The sequence below is a fragment of the Chrysochloris asiatica genome, unplaced genomic scaffold (genome assembly GCF_000296735.1).
Source record: "Chrysochloris asiatica unplaced genomic scaffold, ChrAsi1.0 scaffold00073, whole genome shotgun sequence".
NCBI lineage: Eukaryota > Metazoa > Chordata > Mammalia > Afrosoricida > Chrysochloridae > Chrysochloris > Chrysochloris asiatica.
Window position 1 is genome coordinate 5,724,683 of NW_006408591.1, and position 10,292 is coordinate 5,734,974.

The 10,292-nt window shown below is 37.8% G+C and overlaps 1 protein-coding gene across 3 annotated transcripts in view; it reads right to left on the bottom strand.

The window, feature by feature from the left end:
- GABRB2 (gamma-aminobutyric acid (GABA) A receptor, beta 2) overlaps positions 1-10,292 on the bottom strand; it is a 448,146-nt gene that overhangs the window by 202,592 nt on the left and 235,262 nt on the right. For all 3 annotated transcript variants that reach the window (XM_006864929.1, XM_006864928.1, XM_006864930.1), the window contains exon 5: positions 7,868-7,950. In XM_006864929.1, coding sequence (XP_006864991.1) covers positions 7,868-7,950 — 83 coding nt within the window. The remainder of the gene's footprint in view (positions 1-7,867; positions 7,951-10,292) is intronic.

A 10,292-nucleotide genomic window follows, 5' to 3' on the forward strand; every position in this document is an offset into this window, starting at 1 on the left:
ACACACACACACACACACACAAGAGTACATAAATCTCCCTCTTTGGGTTTTGAAGTCAGTTGTCAATTATTTTCCTTCAGCAAAACTGAAATATTTTAAGTTGCATAGTAAACTATAGGAAGAGCTGGATGTAGCATTCCAAGAGGAAATAGATAGTACTGCAGATAATAAGATTGACTTGATATTAAGTCAAGGGTGAGAAAAAGATTGACAAAAATTGGAAAGGCCAATTCTGTGCCATGGGCCTCTCCTTGATTGGATTTATTAGACATCATGATTTGGGCAAATCTATGGCCATAGTTGTTGTTGTTGTTGTTGTTAGTTGTTATAGAGTTGATAACAACTCGTAGCAACACCATGCAAAACAGAATGCAACACTGCCTAGGTCGGTGCCAACTCCAAAATCATTATACACTTGAGCCCTTTGCTGCTGCCACAGTACCAATCCAAATCATTGTGGGTCTTCTTTTTCAGTAATGCTTTTCTCCAGGGACTAGTCTCTCCTGATAACATGTTCAAAGTATGAGAGACGAAGTCTGACCATCTTGGCTTTCAAGGAGCATTCTGTCTCAATCTCTTCCAACACAGATTTGTTTGCTCTTCTAGCAGTGCATAGTACTTTCAATATTCCCCAACACCATAACTCAAATGTGTCAATTTGTATATGAGTTCTTTATTCATTATCCAATGTTCACATGCATATGTTGTTGTTGTTAAGTGCCATCGAATTGGTTCTGACCTACAGTGACTGTAAAAGGTTTCCAAGGAGTAGATGGTGAGCTTGAACCGTGTATCGTGTGGTTTAAAATGACTTTGTAGTCCAGCACAACAACCTTCAGTGCCACTCTATATCCATATAGGGTTATTGAAAATACCGTGGCTTGGATAGAGCACACCTTAGTCCTCAAACTGACCTCTTTTCTCTTGTGTCAACAGGAAACAATTAGAGGCTCAAGGCAGATTCAGAAGTGGACAGAGAATTAAGAATGTTATTGTTGGTGCCACAAGGATCTTGACAATACAAGAATGATGTTTACATGTGCTTTATTCAAATGCTTTTGATTTTGTGGATCATGGCAAGTTATGGGCAATACTAAGTAGAATTAGTTTTCTAGAACATAGTCATGCTCATGAGGAACCTTTACATAGATTAAGAGGCAGTTGTTTGAACAGAACAAGGGAACACTGAATAATTTAAAATCAGGAAAGGTGTGTGTTAGGGTTGTGTTCTTTCACCATAGTTATTCAATCTGTATGCTGAGCAAGTAATCTGAGAAGCTGGTTATATGAAGAAGAATGCAACATCAGGACTGTAGGATGCTCTTTAAAAATCTGGGTTATGTAGATGATATAACCTTGCTTGCTGCAAGCATAGATGAATTAAAATCCATATTGATGAAGATTAAAAACCACAGCCTTTATTATGGGCTGCATCTCAATGTAAAGAAAACAAAAATCCTCACAACTGGACCTATAAGCAACTTCATGATAAATGGTGAGTAGATTGAAATCGTCAAAGACTTCATTTTCTTTGGATCCACCATCAGCATTTATGGAAGCAAGAGTCAGGAAATCAAAAAAACTTACTTAATTAAGCAAATCTGCCTTAAAATACCTCTTTGAAGTATTCAAGAGCAAAGATGTTTGATTGAGTACTAGAGTGTGCCTGGGCCAAGCCATGACATTTTCAACAGCCTCATATGCATGTGAAAGTTGGGCAGTGAATAAGGAAAACCATAGAAGAATTGATGTATTTGTGTTATGGTATTGGAGATGAATAATAAATGTACCATGAACTTCCAGAAGAACAAACAAATCTGTGTTGGAAGAAATACAATCAGAATGGTTTTTAGAAGCCTAGATGGCCAGACTTCATCTCTCATACTGTGGACATAATATCAGAGAGACTATTACCTATAGAAGGATATTATACTTGGTGAATAGAGTGCAGGGACAGTGTAAAAGAGGGAGAACCCTAATGAGAAGGATTAGCACAATAACAGAAACAATGTGTTCAAAAGTAGCAGCAATTGTGTGAACTGCGCAGGACCAGTCATTTCTTCATTCTGTCGTGCATAAGGTCACTATGAGTCAGAACTGACTTAATGACATTTCACAAAAATAATAAATCTATGTATATGTTTGTGCCATCTGTCACTTTGTTGTACTTTGATGATTTACATGTCGCTATGATGCTGCAAGCTATGCCACTGGTATTTTAAATACTTAGACCAAGACGTAGATGTTAGAACAGAACCAGGGAATACTGAATGGTTTAAAATCAGGAAAGGTGTGTACTAGGGTTGTATTATTTCACCATACTTATTTAATATTTATGCTGAACAAATAATATGAGAAAGTGGGTTAAATAAAGAATTATATAAGTATTAGAGGAAGACTCATTAACAGCAAGTGTTATGCAGATGATATAACGTTGTTAGCTGGAATTGAGGATTTTAAATATTTACTGAAGAAGATCAAAGATCACAGACTTAAGTATGGGTTATACCTCGATGTAGCAAAAACAAAAATCATCATAACTGGACCATAAATAACATCATGATAAATGGAGAAATGATTGAAGTTGTCAAAGATTTCATTTTTCTTCAATCCACAATCAACAGTCCTACAAGCAGAAGTCAAGAAATCAATAGACATATTGCATTAGAGAACTCTATTGCATAAGACCTCTTTAAAGTGTTCAAGAGCAAATGTATCAGTTTGAGGACTAAGGTGCACATGACCCAAACCATGGTAGATCCAGTAGCTTCATGTGCATGTGAAAGCTAAACAATGGATAAGGAAAATCGTAGAGAAATTAATGCATTTGTGTAATGGTTTTAGAGTGAATATTGAAAGTACCATGGACTGCTAGAAAAACAAATACATTAGTGTTGGAAGAAGGACAACAGGAATGCTCCTTATCAGTCAGGATGGCAAAACTTGGTCTCTTGGATATGTTATCGAAAGTTCTTGGACAAGGACACCATCTTTGGTAAAGTAAAGGTTCAGCAAAAAATAGGAAGATCATCAAAGATTAACACAGTGGATTAGCACAGTGGCAACAACAATGGGCTCAAACACAACAAATGTAAGGGTGAAGGAAGACTGGGTAGTGTTTTGTTCTGTTGTACATAGGGTCACAATGAGTCAGAAGAGACTTGATGGCATTTAACAGCAATATCTATCTATCTATCTATCTATCTATCTATCTATCTATCTATCTATCTATCTATCTATCTAATCTATCTATAATATATATATATAGTCTAAGCACTGAACCACAAGGTCAGTTTGAATCTAAAGGTCAATAGTTCAAACTCACCAGCCGCTCCCTGGAAACCCTGCACAGGGTCACTGTGAATCGGAACCAATGCTACAACACTTAACAACAACAAGATAAACACTGGACTACAAACTGTGAGGTCTATGGTTTGAGTCGGCTAGTGGCTGGTTCCATTGTAGGAAGATGAAACTTTCTGCCCCTATGAAGATTTAAAGCCTTAGGAGACTTATACAGGATCACAATGAGTTGTCATGGACTCAGTTACACTTAACAAATATAATGAGTTCCTTGGATCACAATGGGTGGTATTATGTGATAAATAAATGTTTGGCTACTACATGAAATATCATCAGTTCAAATCGACCATCTTTTCTCCATGGGAGAAAGATGGAGCCTTCTGTGATTGACAGCTTCAGAAACCCAATGGAGCAGTTCCACTCTGTCCTATAGTGTCACGATGATTCTGAATGGACTGACCCGAGGACAAGGAGCTCTTTTTGGTTATTTGATCATGCAGATCACAGAGGCATGTAAGTAAAGTTGGAGAGGAATGGGTTTTAGTGAAAGGATTAGAAACACAATATGAATGAAATTCTCCTTTCTTTTATTACAGTTGAGTTCTCTGGCCTGTATACTAATGCATACGGCTTTAGTTCTTGCTACCTCTCCTATGAATTCTACAGAACTTTTCTTCTCTTTGAATTTAAGAGACATTATCAAGTATGCCTAGTTCATAGTGACCTCCTAGAATCCTAAGTACTTTTATTTCAAGATTTGCACTAAATGAGTTTCCTTTAAAATCTTACAGAACTAAATACTTCATCTTGGCAACATATTTCACCACTGAGGAGAGGGAGGAAAGAATAGTGAACTCATTCCTGATATTTCTCTTCCTTCTCAACTGGTCCAACTCAGATTGTATTGTCTTCTTTTGAATTGAGTCAATGGACTTAATTTTGATAGTGACTGGCTATTAATGATCTGTAGTTACTGTTCAGTGCTTTTAAGTCCATTCCAGTGACCCATAGTGACACTGTATAGGGTTTCAGAGGAGCGGCTGGTGAGTTTGAACCACCGACACTGCAGTTCAAACCAACTTTGCAGTCCAGCACGTTAAACCACATCACCACACCAGCAATGTCCTTATTAGGGATAATACAATTAAGAGAGCAGTTGAGAGACAGAGGTAGAGCTACAGACAGAGAGAAAGGATAAGATTAAGTGGGTGTTTGAGGTTTGCTCAACAGAAAGAAATGGAAAAGTAATAGTGGGATGTCAGGTATCAAGTAGGGAGCTAGTTGTGTAGAGGAAAAACCTCTAAACCCATTTCAACATGCTCAGTTACTCCACAACCCTCTTATAAAAGTAGGGTCTGGATTCCACACATATTATTAATATAGTATCATATTTCATTCTCTGTATCAAAAACTTTCTGATAGACTAAATATGAATAAACCCTGACTTTCTTCAAGGACAGGCTGTTTTCTTGCTTCGTAGTCTAGGGGGTCTTCCAGTTAATCTTGTTCCTACAAAATCAGAGGCTTTTTCTAAGGTAAGTCAGCTGCCCAGTACTTCATCAGTACAGGCTGTGCTACTCATGGCTGCATGATCCTGAGTGAACCACTTATCTTTCTTTGTTGGCTTCCCTAGTTATAAAAATAGCAATGGCAACATATGCCCTGCCTTAGTCAGTTCACATAAATTGACATGATCTATATAAAAGTCCTTCATAAAACAGAAACATTCTAAAATCATAAAGAATTACCAAACTACTATAAAAAATATTCATGTCAGAATTGTGCTGTGGCGTTAATGCACAGGACTGCAAAGCTGGTTTGAACTGTGAAGTGGCAGTTCAAACTGCTCCTTGGAAATCCTGTACAGGGTCACTATGGATCAGAACTGATTAGATGGCACTTAACAACACAATAATAACAACATGAAATCTTTAGAGCTGCCTGTGTGCTCAGATGCCAGTAATTTTTTTCTTAATAAAAATAGATGCTATGCAGGTAATCGGAATTAACGTGATGTGGGCAGTGGAGAGGAGTGGTCCTCAGCTCCCCCTAGGTCAGGGCAAGTTTCCAGAAACTGGGTTTAACTCTTTATAGAAATGTGAACACTGAATTTATTAAAAAAAAAAAAGAAGAAGAAGAAAAAAATCATAAAAAAAAAAAAAAAAAAAAAAGGAAAAAAAACCACAGAAAACAACTTGTATATAGGTCTTGAAATGAGTGCAGTTGCAGCGTTTGGCTTTCTGCTTTTTTGTTGTTGTTGTTGTTGTTTTTTGCTTTGTTTTTGGTAGGAGAGATTTGAGATGGTACTCTATTATAATAGTTGAAAATAAAGTTTTGTAGTGGGACCAGAAATTACTTAGCTAGTATCCGCACCTCACTTTCCCACCCCCACCTAATTCTGCTGGTTTCAAAGGTCTAGACCTGCTACCACTAGGGCCTACTGTCAGATTACCAGGGGGCTTCCTGCCAAGCAACAGCCATGAACTGACATTGTGAGCCTACTAGTCCGGAAATGCACCCACCTCAGGCAGGACCCCAGGTGTGCAAGGGAGCTGGCAGGGCCCTTTGGCCCAGGCTTCAGCAAGCAGGTGTTAAGTTTTCACCTTGATTGTGACGTTAGGAGGAGCAGGTGGCTCCCTCCCTGGAAACTGATTCTCTCTAGCTGTTGACCTTCAGTTCAGGGGGCCAGGACTCCAGAGCCATGACCTGGGGTCCCTCGTCTGCCCTGGTCCCAGGTAAATGTGAATGGAGACAGGTATGAGAGCCTGTCATCTTTGATTCCCCCCAGGCCTCATTTTGGTGCTACCTAAGAAAGTCTTCCCCCACCCCTTTCGCCCCCAAACACACATGCGCTGTCAAGCCAACTGGACGACGATCCCACAACTATGTGTCCGATCCCACAGCTATGTGTCCATGTGAGATGAAATGTCTCTGTTAGACCAGTTTGTGGTTTAGCTTTGTATTTAAAGGAAAAGAAATAAACTTGAAAATTAATTTGTCATCATAAACATGAAACAAACAAAAAAAAATAATAAAGTATTTATTGGCAGGCAAAAAAAAAAAAATAGATGCTATATATGATAGGATAAATGTAAAGCAAATGATCTCCCATGTAAATAATCAATCACATAATTCACAATAAAGCATTCTTTTTTTAAAGAGATGCTTACATACCTGAGAGGATTGTAGAAAGATAAAATAAAATAAATCCAGAGAAAGGACTTCATCCTCATGCAATTATTATTATTTAAAATTCCAGGAAAATTCTACCATGACAAATGCACATACCACACAAATTCATCAATAGTACAGAACAACACAATAACTTTTTTCCCTAAAATATGTCCTCACATCACCAATTTGGGACAACTACAATATTTAATTTTTGAAAAACATTATTACACACTCTAGCCTGTGCCATAAGCTAAGAAAAACAAAGACAGTTGTATAAAAATAGTCACAAAATCCTATAGAGAAATCTCACTAAATAGTTTCATAAGGCAGATACTTAGTATGTATGTAATGATGACTTGGAAATACTTCTTTAAATATGCATGTAATATTTATTATCTGTGGATACTACCATTTGAAATGGACATAAAAAAATACCTCCAGTGTGTTGTAAATGTTGGACTTCTGTTCAGAAAAGTAATACAGAGTTGAGATGCCCACCACAGTTAGATAGAGTCCCTCACACAAGCTGAGTATGACCTCGTATCAGTCAAATTGCTCATTATCCAGTATGCTGGATATAAAATCATCAGCTGACATTTGTTTGGCAGGAAGAGTTATACAAATATTGGAAGGAATTGACAAAAAAAAAAAAAATAGATTCAAAATTGAATTCCATCAAATTGTCTTCCTGTGTGAACAATGAATCAACATTTTAGCCATCCAAACCAGTCAGGTGACTGAATCATATTTCTGCCATAACTATGACCTAGAAAAAAAGCAACTATGCTGCAAAACAGTTCAGCACAGGAAACAGAAAAACACACACAATTCATATACACAATCACTGCTCATCACATTGCCTCTAGCAAGACGACTTGGAGAAACTTTAGACACTAAAAATAATCCCTCAAGACAAGCAAGCAAATAAAATTTTTTTCCACTATTCCATAACGCATGAATTCTTAATCAATCATGAAGGTCACATTTATTTTAAAAATACAAGAGATAAAGTTTATTGAAGGCAAAACCAACTGGAAATCTTGTGACACCATGCTACCTCCACCTATCTGTATAAGTCTGTTGCAGATGTGTACATCAATTCCATAGTTTAAATGTCTGAAGTAGACTGTGGGTCTCCTTTTAGGTTCTTGGCATCTTCCTTTTAATGCTAAATGATTTCCCTCTAAAACATCTGTCCCAGGCATTTAAGGAATGGACTACAAAGGTGACAGTGTCGTTAAGGGCAGTTGCTGTGAGGTTTGTGTGCCAGCAGAACTTTTGCCAAGAACCTTGGCCTAGATATGAACCAGATTAGGATGCACTGACTAAAGAAAACTTTACTGTAGAATTTAGAACCAGACTAATCAGCTAGACTCTCAGAAAGACTTACAGCTTTCAATTTCCAAGGTGCAGTTTTGTTCATCCAGTGGGTATCGTCTCAGGTCCATCATACAGGCAGCTGTGGTTGTGATTCTAGAAGAGAAATAGCAATGAGATCTACCATTAGCAGGTTCATGATTGGAGTTTGAAAATTAAATCCAAGTATCAAAGTAGGTGTGGATAAGCACTTGACTGTAATGTTGGTTTGAACTGCAAGGCTGGCTGTTCAAACTCACCTGCCACTCCTCAGAAATCCTACACAGGGTCACTATGAGTTGGAACCGACTTGGCGGCACTTAACAACAACAATCAAAGAGGGCAGATTTGGGAATGGAAGAGATTGTTGTTGTTTTTAAGTGTTGTCAAGTCAGTTCTGGCCCATAGTGACCCTGTATAGGGTTTCTAAGGAACAACTAGTGAGCTTGAACCACCAACCTTGCAGTTCAAACCGACTTTGCAGCCCAGCACATTAACCTGAGGAGCCACACCAAGAAATTGTACCTTAGCTTTAATGAAAAAAGATATGTAACTTTGGACACCATCTTTTGTTTGCCACTTTGTCATACTGCAGTGGAATATATACTGCTATGGTGCTGTAAGCAATACCACTAGTATTTCCTATAACAGCTGGGTCACCCAGAGTGGATAGGTTTCAGAGAAACTAACAGACTAGAACAGACTAGGAAGAGGAAACTAGTCATCTACATCTACAAAAACTAGCCATTGAAAGCCTTAAAAATAGCAGTGGAACACTATCTGATAGAGTGCAGAACAACAGATCTTTCAGGCTGGAAGACATTCAAAATACAACTAGGGAAGAACTGTTTCCTCAAAGTAGTCAACCTTAATGACAAGGAAGGAGGAAAGCTCTTTGAACTTTAATTAGTTGATGTGGGATATCTCAGAATGAGAAGAAAAAGCTATAAACATTCATTAACAATCAAAATGTGGAAGCACGAATCAAGGAAAATTGGAATTTGTCAAAAATTAAATAGGATGCACAAAGATTGATATCCTAGGTATTAGTGAATTGAAATGGACTGGTAGAGACTATCTTGAATTAGGTCAACTTGTGGTCTACTTTGCTGGGAATGAAAAATTGAGGAGGAATGGCATCACATTCATTATCAAAAGCAGCATTTCAAGACCTATCATGAAATACACTGCTGTCAGTGATAGGATAATATCTATACAACTACAAGGGAGATAAGTTAATATGATTTTTATTCAAATTTATTCATTAATCACTAATGAGAAAGATGAAAAACCATGAAAAGTTTGTCCAAATTTTGCATTTTGAAATTTACTAAGCATGCAATCAATATGCAGTGATAATTACTGGTGACTGGAATGTGAAAGCTGTAAACAAAGAAGGTTCAGTAGTTGGAAAATATGCCCTTGATGATAGATGCAATGCCAAAGGTCACATTATAGAAATTGGCAAGACCAATGAGTTTTTCATTTCAAATATCTTTTCTTTAAACACATACATGACCTCAACAGATGGGGTATACAGGAATCAAATATATGCATCTTTGGAAAGAGAGTATGGAGAAGGTCAATCATCAGCAAAAACAAGGCCAAAGGCTGGCAGCATTACGGAACATGAATTGCTCCTATACAAGTTCAGATGAAACTGAAGAAATTTAAAACAAATCCATTAAAGCCAAAGTGTATCACTTTAGTGTACTTTGAATTTACTTGAATTGAAAGACTATCTCAAGGAGAGTTTGAGGCCACAGCCAAGCAGAGGCAGTGACCCTACATTAGAAGCCATGGAGCTGTGTGTCTGGAGTTAGAGGTGTGATTGATTTTTCACCTTTCACTTTTCATTTTTCACGAATTTGGGCAAGCAGGAGAACACCCCAAAAGGGTAGAGCACTGCACCCACAGTTTTCCAATGACACAGAGAGGAAACCCGCAGGCTGCTTCTTATGACATTCTGACCCTGGAAATCAACCCCAAAGTTGACCTAGGCAGGGCCTGCATAGCAAAGGCCAGTGGAGAGTGTCAATCACAACTTTATTTTTGTTTTTGATTGGTGGTTTGTGTCTCTGCTTTTATATTGTTTCTGTCTTTGGTCTTTTGTGCCTCACTCTTCTCCCAAGGGTTGGAGCTTTATCCCCCTACTTTACCCAAGAAGAGACAGCAACTGTGCTCATATAGCCAAGCTACAAGCATACCTTATAATACCCCATCATCTGGACAAGAGTCAAAACCAGCTTCTAGGCAATACACATGAAGGGGAAGCCTATCTCCAGATCATATCCACCAGGACACAGTCAACCAGCTTAACAACAAAGCAATATACATCCATTTAAGCATTAAAAACTCACATAGCTGCTGAAAATGTCTAAGAAAACACAACTGAAGATTTCAATACATGTCCAAAAACAGAAAAAAGTAACAGAGACATATGAGCTGGAAGCAGACAT